At 36.0% G+C, this 22,997-nt stretch overlaps 1 protein-coding gene across 1 annotated transcript in view; it reads right to left on the minus strand.

The window, feature by feature from the left end:
- Positions 1-6,788: 6,788 nt before the first annotated feature.
- OLFM3 (olfactomedin 3) overlaps positions 6,789-22,997 on the minus strand; it is a 73,270-nt gene continuing 57,061 nt past the window's right edge. The window contains 4 exon segments of the mRNA XM_043964695.1: positions 6,789-8,792; positions 8,794-8,826; positions 8,828-8,854; positions 11,250-11,356. Of these exon segments, the coding sequence (XP_043820630.1) occupies positions 8,175-8,792; positions 8,794-8,826; positions 8,828-8,854; positions 11,250-11,356 (785 nt within the window). The 3' untranslated portion in view covers positions 6,789-8,174.

Raw genomic sequence — 22,997 nt, forward strand, 5'->3', positions numbered from 1 at the left:
AAAGGCCAATGGGAAATCTCCAGGGTTTACTGACTGCTCACTGGCCCGCATTCTTTGCACAACTGCTGCACACACACACACATTGCAAAAGCTTGGAAATTTTATCATGTTATACATCAGCTTGATAACCTTCTTTTCCCAAAACCTGTTAAACAGTTAAATGAATGTGAGATTTTGGCTAACTAGTTTTATCTTGGAAGAATGAAACAGATTATTTTGAGGAACACTGGACATGAAAAATTCATTCAGGGGGCAGCTAAATTGCACAGTGGATAAAGCACCAGCCCTGGAGTCAGGAGACCTGAGCTCAAATCTGGCCTCAGACACTTGACACTTACTAGCTGTGTGACCTTGGGCAAGTCACTTAACCCTCATTGCCCAACCAAAAACCCCCCAAAAAAATGGAAAGAAAAAAAAAGAAAATTCATTCATTTGGAAATATTAGAGAAACTATAAAGGGGGTAGGGTGTATAGTTATATTTCCCTTAATTCCAAACTTCAAGTCAAATTTACTTGGTAAATGTATGTTTGTTTCGTGATAAGCTAAAAAGACTCTTAAATAGCACACACAGTTTCCTGTAAAATATCCAAGGGATTTTAATGTCATGGATCTTATTAACAAGGCATGACTATAGGGGCAGCTAGGTGGCGCAGTGGATAAAGCACCGGCCTGGATTCAGGAGGACCTGAGTTCAAAGCCGGCCTCAGACACTTGACGACTTACTAGTTGTGTGGACCCTGGGCTAGTCACTTAACCCCCATTTGCCCTGCAAAACAAACAAACCAAAAAAACAAGGCATGACTATAGAAAGGATCAGTGTAATTTGGGCAACTTTGGGAACTCCGCTTGTACTAATGCCCTCCACCAAGGCAGAACATAACCCATCTATGATTTAGTAAATCAGATCTAGGGCAGCAATTCTTAACTTGAGGTGGGAGGCTGGGGGTAGTGTATGTGAACTTATTTTTGTTTTTAAATTATTATTATACTTCAATAAATGCTTTACTGATAATTCTAGTATTTTATGGGCTTAAAACATTATTCTATGAAGGAGTTCCAAAGGGGTCCCATAACTACACTCACTCTCTCTCGCTCTCTCTCTCTCTCTCCTCTCTCTCTCTCTCTCTCTCTCCTCACACACACAGCACACACACACATACACACACACACACACACACACACACACACACAGGTTGAAGTTAAGAATGTTTACTTAGATTGTTGTCTAAGGTAAAGAGAATTTGAATGATTTCCTCAGGTAAATGTCAAGAGGTGGGAATTGAACCCCTCTCTTCTTACTCCAAGTCCAGCAAAATAGGCATCATTCCTTACTGCTTCTAACTCTGGGCATAAAGGGAATTGAGGGGCTTAAGACAGCAAATTTTTAACAGTGGGAATTGAGTGAACCACACTGATTCCATCTTAGGACTATATTTCTGCATCTATCTCAGTTTCCCTTTCTATTCTATTATGGGTCTCATTCAACTTTCTTGTGAGAACATTTATTCAATTGTGGGAATGAGGAGAAAACCTTATTGCATTGTTTAAAGCTAGCCCTGCATATAGCTAGAAAACTGGACCACTTCTATCTGGTGCTTAGAGACCCTTAAACCAAAGACTTAGGGTATGCTGACCAGAAACCTAGTCAAAATCAAATATTGATGCAAGTAGTTTTGTCACAGTTGTACATTTCAAGCCCTTCATATGTCTTATGTGAAACTGGCCCATACTCATAAGTCAGTTATTATTTCATGTTTCCTTTGATTATTTACATACATTTGGGTGGCAGTTGGACAACCTCTTTTCTGAATGCAAGGAATTATGCCTGTTTGCTCTCCCCCTCCTACCCAACTTGGAAAGGCACTAATCTTTCAAGCAATTAGAAATCAGATGTCCAGGATCTTGTTTGTTTCCTTTCAATTAATTGGCCTTATCTGATTGTTCTTTAATGTATAAACGTCTTTCTCCCCAGCAAGTATCAGGTTTCAGTCTTAAGCTGAGGAGGGACCTGGTCCAATTTCTTAGGCAAATGCCATGCGCTGCTTGATAAACTGATCAATGCTCAGAAGTTTGAACCTTGTTATCCTCTATCATTCCTCTTCTTTCACTCACCTCAGCCCTAGAGAAGTTAATATTTGTCCCAATGCTTAACTTTATATCATATTGTACTTACCTTATAGATTACACATTAATCTAGTATGCCTCATTTTGTCAAACCCCAAACGTATTTTGCATCGTGATTGACCATTAGGAATTATTACCTCCTAGATTTAAGCTGGATGTAGATAAATGTTAGAAAAACCTTTCATACTATAAACGTGGCTTCACAGTGGATATAGCCTATTGAGCTAAATGACATTTAGGGCTTCCAGGTCTCTATGGATATGAATGTCCTGAAAGTTTCTAATCAAGGAGCTCATGATTAAGGCATTGTATCATCCTGTTTCACCATACTTTTAATTGATTATCATATAGAGTTCAGAATAGGCAAAGTTCCAGGAGACTCCCCTCAGTAGCTCTTCCCATGGTATGCTTAACTGGCTATGATGGAGAAGATGAAATGAACTCAGTCTATGACAGTGCTATTAAAACATGTATTAGCAATATTAGATATACAGTTAATTGTGAGAATGAATCATACACAACTACAGAAGTCAGCTGAATACCACCTTTAGATGTGCTGACTTCACTAATATCCAGATCACAAGCAAATGGGTAGGAATTCTCTTTCCCATGGTGGGTCTCTCTTGGGTGACAGATTTTGAGTTTTACACTCCTAACATTCACATTAAGGTTCTTGCAAGGATAATTTGATATTTTTGTTTGACAAGGAGGCCAAGGAAACTTTATTTTAAGACCTGTCTTTCAAAGTGGACAAAACAGCAGGCGGGTAGGTAATGCATTGGATACAAAGCAAGGCTTGGAATCAGAAAACAAGTTCAAATACTGACCTCATATATTTACTAACTATGTGATCACGAGCAAGCCACTTAACCTCATTGTTTCTTTATTAGAAAAATGGGCATACTAATAGCATCTAACTCACAAGATGTTTGTGAACATTCAATGAGTTAGTATATATAAAGTGCTTTGCAAGCTTAAAGCAATATATGAATATTACTTATTACTAGCTATCATTATTAATAGTAAGTATAAAACTTACCTATATCAAAATGCTATTTATTTGGAGGGAAAATAAGCTTCAAGCTAACATTTTAAGTTTTTTTTTTTTTTAGGGCAATAAGGGTTAAGTGACTTGCCCAGGGTCACACAGCTAGTAAGTGTCAAGTGTCTGAGGCCAGATTTGAACTCAGGTCCTCCTGAATCCAGGGCTGGTGCTTTATCTACTGTGCCACCTAGCTGCCCAACATTTTAAGTTATAAAATAATCTTCTGGTTATATCTATTTCTATTTAATAAACTTATTTTTAAGTTGGGTGGTTACTTATGACTTTCAGGATGGTAGAGTTTTTACTTACTTAATTGGAAAGAAAGAATAAAGTTTGGAATTCTGATTTCACTGATACAGAAAACCATTGGGGGAGATGATTCCCTATGTTGTACTAATACGGTGTGGTATCTTCTCTGAAGCTCACAGGCTCAGAGAGTTGCCCATAGCACTGAGATGTGTTTCAACTTGCTCAAAATCACAAAACTAGTATTTGCCAAATAAGGACCTCAAACGTAGATATTTCTGGCTATCAGAGCAGATATCTATTTCTGTATCTAGGAAAGGGAAGCAGTAAGACATTGTCTTATTTCCCTCTTATTTCTAAGAAAACAAATATGGAATCATTATCAAGAATGTCACCTTATAATGATAAGAAATTGGATGCCATCTGATTAAATGAACACATTGACTTATAGGGATAAGTATGAACTTTGGTATAAAAGGTCTTGGGTTATCTTATTTTTTTTGTCTATTTCCTTTCATATTACTTCTAAGTAATTGCTTTGTTTCCATTTTGGTCTACAGGTTTTGAATACATTGTAAAATGAAAACCTATTTCACAGATATCTTTTGTGTGAACTGATAAGCCACCCAACACAAAATAATCATCAGTATCATTGTTCTGTTATGTCTTGGGAAGCAATGTTAGAATTTGTAGCAAGAAGACATAGGTTTTATTCCCTACCATTTGCTTTTAATCATTATATAATCTTGGGGAAAAAAAAAACACATGACCTTTGTGAATCTCAGTTTCCTTAACTGGAAAATAGGAATACAGACCATGGTGCCTATCTCACAAGGTTGTTATGAAGCTCCAAACAGATACTATATTTAAAATGTTTCACACACTTTGAAGTACTACATGAATGGCAAGATAAGCCAGGGAACCAGCCTTGTGAAGTCAGTTCAATTACTGCTTCTGACAGATATTGACTATGTAACCCTAGGCAAGTCATTTAGCCTTACAGTGCTCTCAGTAATTTTCTAAGATGATAAATTGCTGAGAAGGTATCAACCTAAATTAGAAGAGGTTCCCTCATCCAGGAGTCCTATATGCAGAGATGTCAAACATGCAAACCTGCATTGTCCACAACACTCTTGAGAGTTAAACATATAATTAGGAAATAATTAACAAAACTAAATAAAAATATAATAGGACATAAATAATATTAATATGTGGCATTTTAAATCAATATGTGCTTCACAGGCATTCTTTCATGTGGTTTAGTAGCCCCCATTTCTATTTGAGGTTGATACCACTGCTCTATACTAATGAAGTAATAGGTCGAATCAATAATAGAGATATAAATAAAAATTTTCAATTATCACTTATTACATAGCGACTGTTATTGTTTCCTAGGCTATGGCTATACAACTTATTATGACAGGTATTTGCCAATTATGCAGCTAATTTCATTTATATCAACAGGGAGATCAATGAGCAGAGATTTTAAAGGATTCATTCTAGTCTTTGAGTTAGCTGGTCTTGCTGTCACGCTGATTAGTGTGGCAGGGTAGATCAAATCCTAAACTTGGAGTCAGGAAGGCTGATGCTCAAATCCCAACATAAAGGCTTGGTAGCTATAGGCAAGTCACATAATTTCTCTCAGCTATAACATGGTGATAATAATATAGAGAGTTACAGTGAAGATCAAATGAAGTAATCTACCTTTCAATCTAAACATATATGTAATGTGCTTTACAAACCTCAAAGTGCCCTATAAATGTTAGGTATTGTTAAATATCTATTTCCGTCAGCTCAGCTTTCAGAATTGCCAAAGAATTTTCTATAAAGTATATTCTTTTGGTTGAAGGTTCGAGACTACCAGGTTTTTGAAAAAAAAAGTTGTTTTTGATCTCAGGTACTAACATGATAATCGTTCACCAAGGAAAATTGCATTTCTATTTGTATTTAATACAAATCACGCAAAAGCTCATGGTAACCTCAATCAGTGTAACGATGAAGAAATCTTACATCAAGATCCTAAAGTGCTTTAAGAGCTGTACACCTGGCAAATAAACTGCATTCACCTTAGGGTTGAATGTACCTCAAGCTAGTAATTCTGGAAAAGAAATGGAGCATCATATTTGCAATTGAAGCCACCTACTTAGAAAGCTTTTATTTCAGAAGTTGATGCAGCTTTCTTTTTTCCTCATACAAAAGTTTGCTCTCCTAAGTTATCAACGTCTGATAATGTTTTTATTGGGCCAAGTATAAATGCCTTGGTTGTTTGAATCTCCCGGGATTTTTCATGGGAATAATTGATACTATTAAGGATAAATCTTTTGAAAGGGAAGTCACGGATCTTCTCTAATATAGAGGAAAAAGAGTTTTCAAATACAAGTAATCAGAATTTTCCCAAGTTGAAAACTATAGACCATTTACTGAAATTTATGCTACCCTCATGTAAGTATGGATATGATTTCCATTAAGGAATGAAAAACCAGATGAATATAAACATAAATGGTTTATACCTACAATTTTCAACATCCGTTGTCAACATTAATATGTATGTTTTCAATACTTTGCATGATGGTCACTATTTGTTAGTATAAATATGGCATTATGTTGAATTGGGTATATGGTATGTATGTATATATACATATACATATACATATATATATATATATATATATATATATATATATATATATATATATGTACATACATACACACATAAGTGTGTCTAAATTGCAAAGCAAAAGACCAAACTAAATCTTTCATTGGAAAAATGTCAGTTTCCCAAAACTGCATTTTAAAAAATGGTTATAAGGAGGCATGATAGCTGTCTTCAAGTATCTGTAGGACTGTCCCCTGGAAAGAAAATTAGACTCTTTTGGCTTGATCCTGGAAGGCAGAACTAAGAGTGATTTGTGGAAGTTGAAAGAGGATCCTCACAATTAAATCTATCACAAAGTAGAATCAATTATTGGTCTCTTTTTACAAGTAGCAGTATCAAGGGCAGCTAGGTTACTCAGTAGATAGAGCACTGGCCCTGGATTTAGAGAACCTGACTTCAAATCTGGCCTCAGATACTTTACACTTACTAGCTGTGTGACCCTGGGCAAGTCACTTAACCCTCATTGCTTTGCAAAAAAAAAAAAATAGCAGTGTCCCCCAAAAGGTAGATATTCCAATAAAGGTTAAATGAACACCTATAAAGATATGTTGTAGAAGAGATTCTTATTCAGATATGAACTAATTAAAATGGACCCAAAGTTCCTTCTTAATTCCAATTTCTGATTCTATGACCTTCAGCTTTGTAGAATTATAGTTAACATTTAATTATTCTGTTCACATTAAGTGCACATTCTGAGTTTTAGCATAAGAAAATAACACTGAAGTTTTTTTTTTCTCTTGAGAGTGGTAAAGTCACTTAGCAAAAATAATGAGTTATGTAAGATAAGCAGATGATGTGGTAGTCCCCCACTTAGCCTCTCTATTGGATACTTTTACAAGTGAAAGCCCTGAAAATAAGCATGACTTCAATTTTTATTTTCTTGTATAGACCTACTACATAACTTCACAATGCTCATATTATGGTTTTGGAGAATATTTTGAGAAATCTATAATAACAATGTTGTTATGTCCTTCCTGTAGCATGAGAATCCAGGTATGTGGAATTATTCTCTTGCTCCTGATTTGTTCATAGTCAAATAAGGTGTAAAATATTTGATCATAAAATGTGAACTTTGCTGTTGGCCTGAAATATGGAAATATTATTTCCAATATATGACTTGGGGATTCTGCAGAAAACTATAATGAATAGTAGACAAATAAATGTTGCATCAAACCCGCTATATTGGGCTACTTTTGTCATCCTTAGTTGTCAATGATTCATTATACACTGGGAGTATACAATTACTACTTTGAGATTATACTTCTTAAATCCATTTGAATTGAATTGAATTAATGGACAGAGGGCTTTTTTCTGATTATGTTTTTGATGTTTACAATACTTACTGAAAGGGACCAATCTGAGAACATAATCCCTTTTGATTGTATTTCCAAACCCATCTATAGTCATCACTAAGATTCAACTTCAATGTATTTTATAAAAAATAGTACTTAGTTTACTTTCACAGAAGTGAAGAGATACAATTGCACAATGGTGGTTACAATGGTAGAAATACATATTGCCAGTAAAATGTTAGCAAGAGGTTTAAAAATGTACTTTACAGCACCGCATCAGAGAATTAGGTAATAGCAAAATGATGGACATTAATTTTTCCAAGTAAACCAGATCCTTCAATATTATTTTTTTGTCTTTTAAGAAATAAATGGGGGGAAAGTACTCTTTTCGCTTCCAATTACTACCCAAATATTTCCTGATGTGGAGCAACAAATAGACAGATTAAAAAAAGGACAGAAGTAAAAAAAGACATTCATGCATTTAAGCCACCATTAGTCTTTGACTCAAATATAAGGCAGATCATTAATCTTTTGAAAACTATGACTTTAGTCACTTGAACTCTCTTTAGTGCTTTTCACACAAGGTCTTGATGGGCCTTGCTGATTCGATAATTAAGATGCATTTCCAACGGGTCATTTTAGGACAATCTTGGGTGTTTCTGTGACACACTCTATAGTATAAAATGCTTTTTGGCAAATGATTGAAAAAACACACACTACAGAAAAAAAAAAAACAACGTGAGATGCTTTAGAGTTTATCACAAATGACACTAAGATAATTGGAAAAATAAAAAAATAATAAAGCAACACTTATGTGTCATCCTCAGTCTTAATGATGTGGAAAAGGGTGACATTGAACAGGACCTGATGCCCATTGTTCCAGGCATATAGAGCTCTATCTCTTGCATTGTAGTCAAGCATGGATATGTGAAAGTATTGATTATGGAAGGGGATGTCTGTGTACTCATATGTGGAGGTTTTGGTGGAATAAGAGTAATAAACCTTTGCTCCAGTTAAATGGGAGTTGGTGACATATAAGGTCCCACAGATCATGAAGGATTCCCCAGCACTCCTCTTGGGATAGCCAGTACTCCAGCTCTTCACCACCTCCAAGGTATCTTGGTTAAGCTGGCTGATGACAATGTTGCCTGCATTCTGGTTGGTTGCATATACTGCCCACAGTCCAATCTCATCAGCCATAAGATCGATGTCAGAGAAGCCACCCCATGTGTAAGGGTAGACATTATGAAAGCCAGCATATTCCAGGCTCCTCTGGGCCAGTACTCTCCCTGTGTCAAAGCTGTACTTGATGATGATATTACTCTGATACTTGTTAAAATAGAGGGAGCCATTGTAGACCACATGGTTAGTCCCTGCCCATGGTGAAAGGAAGGTTATATTCCTTGATTCAGCTCCACTGACAAAGTCTGGCAATTGATTTATATTCACGGACAATCTTATGTGTTAGTGTAACTATCCATGTACCAGACCTGGAAAGAGTTTAAAAAAAAAAAAAGAAAGATCAACTCAATGTCTTTGTATACTCATAAAAAAAATCTAGAAATATGTAAAATCAGCAACTATGAATACAGATAATACAAATTAATATGTATATACCTGAAGATTTTGAAAACCAAATTATTTTCCTGCTTTGGTCTGATATATTATCTTCCTCCAGTGGAATATGTGCTTCTCAAGAGCAGGAAGTAGCTTGATTTAGTGTATCAGTATCTAGCTTTGGTATGGTAAGACAGTAGATACTTAATACAGTTTGTTGAACTCGTTCAATTGAATTAAGTATGTTCTACGGAAGGGATATGAGAGATATTGTGCCTCAGTAGATAGCAGTGGAAGTCAAGAAGAACCAGGATATCGGGTTTTTCCTGTGACATATAATGTTTAACTGACCCTGGGTAAGTCATATGACCTTTTACTATCTGTCAGTTCTCTGAGAAATAGTTGATGATCTGCACCGGTATCAAAATTCTCTTTGTGTTTTTCCTATGATAATGAAATCACAAATCTTGACCCTCTTTTGAAAAATAAAATTAAAAGAAGGGTCTAAAGAATTTACAGACATTTTAACTATCCTTATATTCAGAAGGGGAGACAAATGTTGGGAAGGGGAACAAGCATTAAGCATATACCATGTGTCAGCTACTGTGCTAATTGATATTTTTTACAAAGATCTCATTTGATATAGATATGAATAATTGAAATAATTGGTTTATAGTAAATTTTTCTCTCTTTTGTTATTGCCATTTAAAAGAATTCTTCGGGGCAGCTAGGTGGTGCAGTGGATAAAGCACCAGCCCTGGATTCAGGACCTGAGTTCAAATGTGGCCTTAGACACTTGACACTTACTAGCTGTGTGACCCCAGGCAAGTCACTTAACCCCAATTGCCCACCAAAAAACAAAAGAATTCTTCACATACCTCATTGTACTAATCTTGTGATACTACATTAAGGATGAAAAGACCTCAGAGGTCATAAAGTCTAGCCTCTTCCTTTTCCAGATGACTTATGGGAGGTCTTTGTCTACATTCACACAGGTAATAAATGAAAGAGGTAACTTGAACCCAGGTCCTTTGATATATCCTTTCATATAAAATTATCTCCAAAATACCTGAGGTAATCATTTCTACTTGGGAATTTCAAATGTGTTGAAATAGTCACTGATAATTATGGGGAAAAATTACCTTGAGTGATTTACATTTACTCTATCTCCTCATCTGGAGCAAGAATCTACATTTTATGGAAAGGTCTAAGATTTCATGGTCTAAGGCTCATTTTTCAAGTATCCTGTTTGAATGTGGATTATGAATACACTGAAGCATAACTCTAACACTAACAAAGATTCATGGGACAAGTTTCTTATGAGAAAATGCCTCATAATAAATTTATTTTTTCCTTTTACTTCAGTAACCAAAACACCTTAGATTGCTTCCCCAAAGATGAAATTATACGGAATTTGAAAATCTACATAGCACTTCCCTAAAGTTGTAGAGTAGTGGTTTAATATGCAGAGTTCATGAAAATATCAGTGGGAAGAACAACAAGATTTTCAATACTACTGAAGTTACTATTAACTCAAGGCTTCCCATGGAACATCTCACCTGGGATCCTATCATAGCTTTAGAGCTGGGAGGCACCTTAGAGGTAAGCTAGTCTAGCCCTCTCATTTTAAAGGTGAGAAAACACAGGTCTATTCATCTTAAATGATTTGGTCAAGGTCATTCAGATAGTGATTGGCAGAGCTGGTATTCATACCCGGAAGTTCTGATTCTACATTTATCACTTTTTTCCCCTATATCCCCTTTTCTCCCTGCTGAGTTGCCTGTCTTCTATTGGCCTGTCATTTCTTTACTGAATTAGCATATAGAAGCTTGTAGAATTCTATAAGAGATGTAGAAATGGCAGAGATCTTAGAGGTCATGCAGTCCAACCCCCTTATTTTATAGATTGGAAAACTGACAAATGGCACACCCAAAGCAAATGCAGAGTCAGGTTTTGAACCTAGATCCTGACTCTATCTCACTTTCTACTGCATCAGGTAATCTCTCCTTCAAGGACTACATTTTACAATAGCAATATAAAAAATCTATAGAGTTTTAATGAGTTGTTTTCCAGGCTTATTAATGAAAAAAAGATGAATTAAAATTAGATTCAATGAGATTGAATATTTCCAGGAAGGAATACTGTTCTTCAGTGATTTTTACATTCTCAGTTGGAGTGGCTAATAGCATGAATTAAGCAAAATATGTAAAAGAAGTCGTATATTTCTAAGATGAACTATATACCCCAGGAGAAAGTTTATATCCTTGTAAAGTTAAAGTGTAAAGAAATGTTCGAAGAAAGGCCAAGGCATTTAGGGAAACAACATACTCGGTTATTTTTTTCTGATGCTAAAGGATCTGTCATCCAAGCTCCAAATCGGGTTCCAGACGTCTTGATTGTGATAGGACCTGTGATTTTCATCAACTTGCCACATGCTGAAATGAGAAGAAATGCAAATACGTTTCACGAACATGGCCAACACTTCACACTCATCCACAGAGTAGGAACAACAATAATCCAGATTTTCATGAGTTTTTCATAGAAATCATACATGACAAACACATACAGCTTTGAGATGGGAAGTTTACATTTTACCACTTTGGTTCTTGGTCATTTATATTGTCATTGCTCAAGAGGGTACCAAGTTGACTTTAGGTTGAGAAGAGTTGAAAGTCATCCATTATACTTTCTGGGCAAATAGAAGACTCATGCCAGCTCAGCAGTTGTCTCTTCTGATGTGCTTGATTCAAAAAGTATTCTTTAATAGTAAGCATTTCTTTCCCATCCCATTGACCATCCGTATAAAAGGTCAAAAAGCCCTCAATGTCTCTCTTTTCAGTTAGTGAATATGTATTTCCTGAGAAAGACATTCTGGAAATAGAATTCCCAGCAATTTGCCTTCTGGGGTACCTGAAACAGATGTTAGTTTTTTGCAGTGTAAAGAAGTCCAAACAAAATAGTACAGAATAAGCAAGAAAACCCTCAAAGTCTGAGACTTGTGACTTTATGGAGTGCATAACAGTGTATTAGATTGCCAGGAGATGCTGAAAGGTGAAAATGTAATGACTTGGCTGGAAATATATAGTGCCATCCAGGAAGGAGTTCAAGAAAAAAAAATCCTTCAAAAATGTTGGAGTCTAAGGGGAAGAAATGGAAACCTGAAATACTTATTATGAGACTAAGTAAGTGATTTTTAATAAAATTTGTGTAGTGAATATATTTATAACCAATGTATATAGCAGTAAATGTAGATTTAAAATCTCCAAAAATTTCCCATCTCCTAGGAAATGTTAAGTATCTTATTTTTTCTTTCTTCTCCTGTACCATCATCTCTGCATTTGGTCTCTTTATTCCTTTCTACTCCTTTCATCAAATAATCATGCTTTTATCATTACCACAGCAAAAAGCTTAAATATTTCTCACAACATGAGAAGTGACCAGGTTTTAAAAACAAAGGAGGGGAATGAGTTTACTTAGCATGATGCACACCATAGTTTGGAATTTTCCCTCCTTGTTTTTTCCAAAAGAAATCAGTTTATTATTGGCAGAACCTGGAGTTGTGAATTCTTCAGTGCTATGTGGAAGTGTCATTTTCTTTTAGAATTTGCACATATATGCATAGATACATGTAGAGCATGAACAAAGGAAAACATTTAGATACAATCATGAGTTTTTCATAGTAATAGCATATATAGCAAACAAATGAAACATTGATATGGGGAGTTCACATTTTAAAAGTTTGGGCCTTAGGGGACAGCTAGATGGCACAATGGATAAAGTAATGGCCCTGGATTCAGGAGGACCTGAGTTCAATTGTGGCCTCAGACACTTGACACTTACTAGCTGTGTGACCCTGGGCAAGTCACTTAACCCTTATTGCCCTTCCCCCACACCTCCCCAAAAGTTTTGGCCTTGGATATTTATATTTTATTTCCTCAAGGGATTACAAAGTTGACATTAGGTTTTTGTGGGGTTTTTTATCTTGTTTCCCCAAAAAACATTATTACTGGAAGAAGAATCTTGAGTTATACATTCGTCAGTGATATGTAGAAGTGTAATTTTTTTGACCCATTACTTCCATCATAATTGATCAGTTTCACCATTTCTAGTACCTCCAAATAATCAAACTGAGCTTCTAAAAGTGCTCATCATCCTTATGAAGCTATTTATGTTGGCATCTTTTCTAACCAATATTTTTTCTAATTTCCTTAACCTGATATATTAGGTGAAAGATTCTATGAGAAATGACCATTTCTTCCTTAGAACTCTACTAGCACTTTGAATTTATTTTATCACTTACTGTCAACACCAGTGAGGACTTCTTGTCAGAGCACTGCTGGGTAGGTAGAAGAGACCTGAAATAGCTGGTTGCTCATAGCACAAGATGATTGTCTAAATTGTTAACTATAGTGGCCAGTTCTGCAGAACACCTACAAATCCTACTGATTTCTTATGTTTATTTAACTGGTTGATATTTCCTTGGCTCATCTCACTATGTTCCATCCCCCTGAACACACACACACATCTCTGCTATTGATGAATCTCCTACACACAGGTTAATGAATTCTAATTCCACTAAGGTTCTCCTCCTTGTTTCCAAGGCCTGATTTCCTGAGCAAAGTTTCGCTCTACAACACTAGGCAATTGAAATTACTTTATGACCCTTAAAAGAAACTATGCTGGGCCAAGCATTTATACCTAAAATTTTAAATTTCATATCAGAACTATTTGTGCACATATTTGATTTCCTTGAGCAGGAATGTATTGGGAGCAGGTAGGTGGCTCAGTGGATAAAGCACCAGCCCTGGATTCAGGAGAACCTGAGTTCAAATCTGGCTTCAGACACTTGACACTTATTAGCTGTGTGACCCAGGGCAAGTCACCTAATCCTCATTGCCCCACACAAGAAAAAAATGTATTGTATATTTTTGTACCTTTTTGAATGCCTTAGTACTTTTGTATGCCTTTCCCAGAGTAGGTAATAAATGTTGAATTGAGTTGAACAAGAGTGGATTATTACCGTGTTGTAGTAATAACAATAATAATAGCTGATTTTTATGTAATGCTTTGAGGTTTGCAAAGTGCTTCAGGTGTATTATCTCATTTGCACCCCTATAACAACCCCATGAGTCAAATGCTATATATATTCTCAGTAAAAATTGTTATTATTTCAATTAAAAACCCTTTTTCCTCTCTTTTATATCTTTGTACATGTTTATCTGGAAGGTTTCATGCAAGCAAGTTTCCTTGTAATTTTTAATAGATAAACTGTAAATACTAGAATGAAATTCTGAGAAGCTACCAATGATTCACTCACATATTGAATCAATGAATATAGTATTTGCCTTCTGAGGTGCAGTACAAAAAAAGCTTATTTCTTTTCTAACTAATGAGCCAGAAACCTACAGCCCTTGGGTTTGTTCTGTTCTATGTAAATAGTCCAAACTACCTATAACTCTTCAGAATCCATGTCCTAGGTATAGACAGAGCCAATGGAAGAGCCAAGTCCTGAGCCAAAGCCAGAATATCCTTAGTCATTGCTGTTGTGAAGGCTATTTGGAAATGTGAATCAGATAAGATCCAGGCAATGAACACTGTTCCCAAGGATCTTGACTATTCAAGCTTCCCTCTGGGTATTTTAAAATTATGTTCTCATTGGAAGGCAATTCGTAGTATGCAATAGCTTGAAATGCTTTATGGAAGTCATTCCATTGACCTCACATGGAGGCTATATCTCCCCACCCAGACAAATTAAAATAGAGATATGTTTCAATTATCTAGAAAATCTAGGGACATCAAACACCATTGCTTGAAATATCCAAATAATTGGATTAAAGTGGTTATTCCTAATTGTGGCTAATTCAGATAGTGACTGCAATTTTCACTTGGGGAGGGGGAGCAAGGAGGACACTTCCAGTGGCTTCTATCCCCTCCTGGAATTTGATCTTCAGATCCCTTAAGTAAAACAATGACTCCTAGACCATAGAATGCTTTCGGTTTACTTCCTTTACTTATTTTGAAAATGATTTTAGGTCTGATATTTATAGATGACAAAATTGCTTTGGCTATTGCCCATATTGCCCTATTATTCTTTACTTCATTTTTCATCTTTCTTCTCATATTAATAGTCTAAAACACAAACCCCACATCCTTTAGCAAATAGATTCAAAGGGTTTCCATGTCTATAGATGCTTATTTCTTTTATATTAAAAGATGACGGGTGGCTAGGTGGCACAGTGGATAAAGCACCGGCCCTGGAGTCAGGAGTACCTGAGTTCAAATCCGGTCTCTGACACTTAACACTTACTAGCTGTGTGACCCTGGACAAGTCACTTAACCCCAATTGCCTCACTAAAAAAAAAATGACAATAATTATGATGGTGGTGGTGAGGATGATGATGTGGCAATGATGATGTTCAGTGTTCATCGGTTCCATCACCCTCCAAACCTCTTCATGAAGAAGAAGGGGCAAGGTTTCTGAGTATCTTTAATTCTCTTTGTTTTCTTGATCCTGAACCATGATTCCCAGCCTAGTGGTTTTTCTTTTTCTTTTTCTTTTTTTTTTTATGTTTCACTGCACTTGCCTTTACAATGAAGTCATCAAATATTTAAGTATATTTTGACTTAGTATGGAGGACCTTTTCAAGATCTTTGTGGAACATTGCTGCTTCTTTATTAAACTAAAATTAAATTCAAGGTTATCTGTTTGCTTATACTCATTATAGACATTGCAAAGTCAGATGATCCAAGGTCCCCTGACATGATATTCCTTGTTACCTTTAGGCACACCTGGCTCATGGGCCTAGAAGTGTGGAAGCTGGTTTCAAATCTTGCTGCTAACACTAATTATTACCTAGGTAACCTTAGGAGAGTCACTTATCTTCTCTAGAGCACAGTATTTTTAGAAAATGAAAGGGGTTGGATTAGAGGGTTTCTGAGATCCTTTCTAAGCCCAAATCTTTGATATTCCCCATGGGACTCTTTTATTTGGCTTTCAGAGGAGAACTTGAGAATTAATCTTCCATTTAGTAGCAACTTCTTTTTTTGCAACTTTTCTTCTTCATTTATAGCAAGAAAGAGTGTGTTTCTGCTCTGGCAATGCCCATTGAACAAACATCCCAATGTAGGTTAAAAAAAAGTATGATTCTTAGTACCCTCTGCACACTTTTTGCCATTCCATCACCTTCATTGTGGGAGAAAGAGATGGCTGCACAAATTTAAGAGAAGTTTTATAGTTTTGTTTTGTTCATGGGTCACTATAAAAATGTATCACTTTATAGCCAACATCCTGTTGATCATTCCTGCAGCCTTAGCTAGGCTGGTCCTTAGACTGCAATTTCTGTCACTGGGCCTGCACCCAAAGCCTTATAATATAGTAAGTCATGTTAGAATCTTTGAACCATTGACATAAGTTTCAAGGTATTATTATTATTATTATTATTATTATTATTATTATTTTGGTGAGGCAATTTGGGTTAAGTGATTTGCCCAGGGTCACACAGCTAGTAAGTGTTAAGTGTTTGAGGTCAGATTTGAACTCAGGTCCTCCTGACTCCAAGGCCGGTGCTCTATCTACTGTGCCACTTAGTTGCCCCAAGGTCCCTTTATTATAATGAAAAAACCCCACATAATGCTTCTATCAAGAACTCTGCAAATAATAATTTATTTATTTTGGAGGGAGAATGATTTACTGGGCACAGAGAACTCAAGGAACATGAGTTCCTCAGTGTAGCTAGATATCTTCTTTGCAGTTGATGGTTTTAGAGAGTTGGCCAGAGCACTAAGTAGTTAAATGGCTTTTCCAGGGTCATATCACCAATGTGTGACAAAGGCAATGTTTGAATTCAGGTTTTCCCAAGGCTGGCTTTCTATCCCCAGGTAATTCTGCTTCTCATAATGGACATTTAACAATTTCTATTCAAACTGAAATTTAAAGGAATGAAAGTTGGGTACCCAGTAAGCAGAACCTGGCTAAGGCAATCTGTGGTCAGATTTTAAACTTGATTTTTATTGTTTCAGTCATTTCTGACTCTTTTTTTACTCAATTTGGGGTTTTCTTGGCAAAGAGACTGAAGTAGTTTGTCATTTCCTTTGCTATTTCATTTTATAAAATGAGGAAACTGAGGTAAATTGGGTTAAGTGACTTGCCCAGGATCATAAAGCTAGTACGAGTCAGAGGCTAGGCTTCTTGACTCCAGGTCCAGCCCTCTATCCACTATGCCACCTGACTGCCCCATAAAATTGATTACTTTTATGTTTTCCTTTGTTTTCCCTTCAATTTCCACATAAAAGTTCCTTTAGAAAAATTCTAATTCTGTCTTCCAACCATTTGCACATCTGTTGAAAGAGGCTTAGACTAGAGCAGAGAGCCCTCGGCAGAGAATATGATACTTGTCTTTAAGTATTTAAAGGGTGTCACATAGAAGAAAGAATATTTATTTTTTATTGGTCAGAAGGCTGAATGATAGAACCAATGGATAAAAATCCCAGATAGGCAGGTTCTGGTTCAGAATGAGGAAGAACTTCCCAACAGTTAAAGTTGTCCCAAAATGCAAGGGACTGCTTCAAAGGTGATGGTCTCCCTATCAGGAAAGGTCTACTAGCAGAGGTTATTTGTCCACTGGCAAATTTTCTAGAGGGAAATTCATTCTACAGGTAAGAGTTCAACTAGATGGTGTCTATAAACTCTTCAAAGTAAAAAAAAAATCTATGAATCAAAGAAGGAAATCTTGCAGACAACAGGGAAAACGAATGAATCCATTCTTATTCCAAATGGCCATTGATGTCTGAATTATAATTGCTCAGTAGTTGAAAGTAATAAAGCTGGATGTGTCAGAAACTTTATTAAATCAGTAAATTATTTTGATCAGTTCATTGGTGGACTGGTATTCTATGTATCCACAGAATAGCATTGAGAGAGTTCAAGAAAATGAGGATGGAAGATGGCGGAGGAAAGGCAGTGAGCGCTTGAACTCATGACACAATCACTCCAAAAAACATTCAAATAATGCCTTAGGACAATGCCTGGAGCAGGAAAACCCATAGAAGAAGGTGCTGAAATCATCTTCTAAGCAAGAATGGCTTAGAAAGTCGGGAGGTGGGAACTGCTGTGCTAAGACAGGAGTGGAGCCCAACCCCACAGTCACTCTGATGCAGATCTAATCCCAGGAAGGCCTCACCAGAGAAGGAGACCCCCAGAGCCTCTGAATCAGATGAAGTGCCGGTGTGGTCTGGAACTAAGCTCACAGTCTGGTGAGAGGGCTGAGCCCTTGTCAGGGGGGGGAGACTACAGGGGTCTATGCTGGTGCTGAGGCAGAACTTGCGTTTTTCACTCCTACTGGGAACAAGTAGATAGGCTTGAGTAGCAGTGGCCCAGGTTGGGGAGGGGCACAGGCTCGTCTCAGCTGACAACCACAACACACAAAGTTGGTTGATCAGCAAGTTGGTCTGGAGTCATCTATGGACCAGGGAACAGGTCAGGTGAGTGAAGAGCCTGATCCTCCTTAAATCATACCACCTGGCACTTCTGAAGCTTGGGATACTGCAGCCTGGAAATAGTGCCCCAATTTAAGGAGCTAAAAGTCAAGTAAAAGAAAGGCAAGATGATCAGACAGAGAAAGGTGAAGACCATAGAAAGTTTCTTCAGTGACAAGGAAGATCAAGGTACACCCTCAGAGGAAGATGTCAACATCAGGGCCCCTTTATCTAAAGCTTCCAAGAATAGCATTGAGAAAATATCTAGGTATGGAGTTAGGAGACTTAGATTTAGAATTCTTGGTGCATATTATCTATGTGGTTGTAGGCAAATAATTTAACCTTTTTGTATCTCAGCTTGTTCATCAATAAATTGGAGATAATAACACTTGTATTGCCTAACTCATAGGGTTTCTATGACTAGAATGCTTTGAAAAACTTAGAGTATTATATAAAAGTGAGTTATTATTTTCTGTCCACCAATGAGACCATGAATGGTTAAAAATAGGTAAATCAATGTTTTTTTCCTCTCAGCATATTTAGTCAATTATCATTTATTAAACACCTGTTACATACAAGGCACTCTGCCAAGTGTTGGTATGCAAGGAAGGACAAAAATCAGTCCTTGATCTTAAGGAACTCATGGTCTAATGTAGGAGCTCATGGTCTAATTAAAAATAGTTTCTCTTTCAATATATCAAAGAATGCTTTATTGCCAAACTCATATATCCTATGAGGGAAGGGAAATTAAAGAGAACAAAATGTGCAAAAATGGCCTAGGAGGCAAATGTTCCTACAAAAGTGGATGGCCAAAATCTAAAGGATTTTTCTTGCTTCCTTGATTTCTTGGTGAGCCCTCCAATTAGATATTAAATGCATGAAAACATATAAGCATTTGGTAAGGCATTAAAATCGCATATATGGTACTCAGAGAAACTTTCTATATAGACAAATATAGACAGTGATCAGCTTATTTCTTACCTGAGCGTTCCTTTTTGTATGATATAAGATCAAGTACAACAGACTTGTCAATCAGTAGTTTAGAAGCAATTAAAAATGGTCTAGGATAATGATTAGTTGTAGGATCAGTCAAGCAAACCCACTATCTGTTTCTTTTCATTTTTAAACATATAATTGTACCAAAGTATTTTAAAATATTCACAAAATCATAGACTCTCAGAATCTCAGAACTGTAAGAGGACTTAGAGGAAATAGGCTCCCAATGTGCCCAAGGATAATGCCCTCTACGATATTCCCAACAAGAGGTCATTCCATTTCCAATTGAAAGTCCAGTAAATGGGAATTCATTACCTTCTATGTTAGCTTGTCTGAATTTTGGGCTGTACTTATTGATGGGAAATTTGTTGTTGTTTTTGTTTACAGATTGATATCAAACTTAAATTTGCCTCTTTGCCACTTCCACCCATTGTGAATGGCTCAGTGGATTAGGGGTAGAGTGATCAAATGTTCTCATAGGGAAAGCCTCACAGAAAATCTGGGATCATATGAAAGATCCACAATGTACTTGAGACTTTGATGCTATTAGATTTTAGAGGTAGACAGGGTCTTTGAGATAATTTAGTCCAGTCCATTCATTTGACACATGAAGAAGTTGAGACCTAAGAAACTTATCTAAAACCATGTACTTAATAAATAGCAGAGCCAGGTTTCAGATCTGAGTTCTCTGATTCACATCCAGATGCATTTTCATTGCAGCATAATCATATAAACTGGAATAAAGAGTACAGTAAGGTTTTTCACATTTCAAAGCTTTTTATAGAATAAAAAAATGCCTTACATTGTTGGTTAAAAGAGGAACTCATTCTCATTTTTTCATTTTAATTGGAGGATTTTCTAAATTTCCTTCTTTTAATTCTATTGGTTAGCTCTTATCTTTTGCTTCATTCTTTGATTCTTATATGTCTTTCTTTTCCTGAGATTTCTAGGGCCTCCTGATTAGAGTGATTAGACTCAGTCTAATATCAGATATTTTGGCAAGACATATTGAAGCCCCATTGTAGGAAAGAAAGAACAGATGGCCATAAAATAGAAGAGATAAAAAGCTTATATTCCAAACCTCCTTAGGTTTAAAAAAGGATTTGGGCAGTTTTTTTCCCATTTACTACATATTGCTTTGCTGATATGGAAATGACAATAAATATTTTATTTGAAAATAAGACTATTGTTTTTTTTCTTATCCACAAGAACAAGGCCATTACCATAAATAATATTTAGGTCATTTACTATATTTGATTACTGGCTACAAATAGGAATGATAGGACCACAAATAAGACCAGTAAGGATAAACCTTTTAAAGTTATGATGTTCCTCTCTAATTTTTAATTACTAATTATATCCCTATTAAATATTAATTCTCATGAACCTCTATGTAAATTGCAAGATATATCTGGGGACTCACTAGATGGCACCAAACCATTGGCCTAGCAAAGTACTATGAAGTGTAAATTATAGTAGGGATAAAGTGAAATAGAAAATCTGAGTCATAATTTGTATATATATTTATATATATATGTATATATACACACACACACATATAATGTGTGTATATATATATGTATATGTATGTGTATATATATGTATATGTATGTGTATATATATATATATATATCAGTAAGTTGGGTACTTAAGGAGAGGTTAAAGTATAATATTGACAATAAATTTAGAGTTCAAAGGAACCATAGATATTAACTAGTCTTACTCTATGGTTTTAAAGGTGAGGAAAATGAGTTCTATAAAAGTTAAAGGATTTATCTAAGGTCATACAAGTAGAAACAGGTAGAGGTAGGAATTAAACCCAGGTTTTATACCTTTAAGTATGACACTTTACTTTTCATTATGATGCCTCCTTGTGTTCTTTCTTTGGGACCAATAGGGAATTTTGCTGCTCAAGTATTTATGTTTTAATCCAAATCCTTAATTTCACAACAAAAATGGTAAGATTATGTTGTTAACTAAATGCCATCTATACTGATAGTAGCTTAAATGTCCATAAACCTGTTTCTCACAATGAACTGGTAAGTACATCATGCAAATATATTTATCTTTCAGAAGATAAAGACCTGTAGTTTAGAGCAATTAAGTGACAGGGCTAGTAAGTGTTAGATCTTGGATTTGAATTCACATATGTTTTTATTCCAACAACAGTGCTTTTGCCACTTAATCTACACTGACTCTCCATAAAACAAACATAGAAACTTCTTCTTACACCTTCCTCTCCATCATCTACCCTTCTATCCAGTGAAACTTGTCTCCTAGCTGTTCATGAATAAGACACTCTATCTTTCATGTCTGGGCATTTTCTGACTGTTCCCCATGCTTGGAATGATGACCTCATTTCTGCCTTCTGGCCTCCTTGGATTCCTTTATGTTATTATTAAACCCCCTCTTCTACAGGAAGCCTTACCCAATCCCTCTTAATTCCAGTTTCTTCTCTCTCTTAATTATTCATATTTATTATGTATAAAACCTCTTCGTATATATATATGTATACACACACACACATATGCTTGTTGTCTTCCCACATTAGATTGTGACCTCCTTGAGTGTATAAACTGTCTTTTGCTTTTTTTTTGTATCTCCAGTACTTAGCAAAATACCTGATACATAGTATGTACTTAATAAATATTTATTGATCAACTAAATGCTATCATCCTATGGATTTAGCAACATTAAACTCTGTGAAGATATTTTGTTAGACAGTACTAACTATGGGTGGAATAGATGTTGGATAGGAGCTCAGCTACACCTGTTATACATCCTTTCTCTGTTTTTCTGGGAGATATCTAATAGAATAGAGCATCCCAACTGGTATCTACCAAGATCATTGGTTCTCCTTTGATGGGTTGCACACTGCGTGGCAAAATGAATACAAAATTCTTATCCTGTAAATTTTTCAAGTTATTCCTCATCATTGGGGCCATGAATATGGGACAGAACAAAAGCTAATATATCTATGTATTTAAACAGGGACATTCTCCCATTCCTTTAAGTCATGTATTTAGTTTCTTACATTGTTATCTATATTCTTAGTATTGTAGTGTTTTCTTTTTGGGTAGGGAAGGGATTTATTTGGTTAGTGGTTATTGTGAAGATACATTCAAACTCTAGTCTCTTAGGACATGCACAGTTGTATTCTGAATTAATACAAGCACTTGTTTGTATTTGACTGTGCTTTGTTTAATTATAGCCAATGGCTATGTTACACCCTGCAGGTATGTCCTACACCTGGAGGGTGTTCAGTGTCTGCTTAGAACTGACATACAGGGTATAAGTCATAGGAAGAGAAACGTTTTCATGCTTCTATTTCTTTTTTTTTCTTTCTTTTTTTTTTTTTGGCGAGGCAATGAGGTTAAGTGACTTGCCCAGGGTCACACAGCTAGTAAGTGTCAAGTGTCCGAGGCTGGATTTGAACTCAGGTCCTCCTGAATCCAAAGCCAGTGCTTTATCCACTGGGCCACCTGGCTGCCCCGCTTCTATTTCTTTTTATAAAGCAGATATGAGTTGAATCAAATGGTAATGGACCCCATTAACCTTATGACTGTGTAATCATGGGATATAAAGATCCCACAACACTGCCCCAAG

This window comes from Dromiciops gliroides, chromosome 4 (genome assembly GCF_019393635.1).
Source record: "Dromiciops gliroides isolate mDroGli1 chromosome 4, mDroGli1.pri, whole genome shotgun sequence".
Lineage (NCBI taxonomy): Eukaryota > Metazoa > Chordata > Mammalia > Microbiotheria > Microbiotheriidae > Dromiciops > Dromiciops gliroides.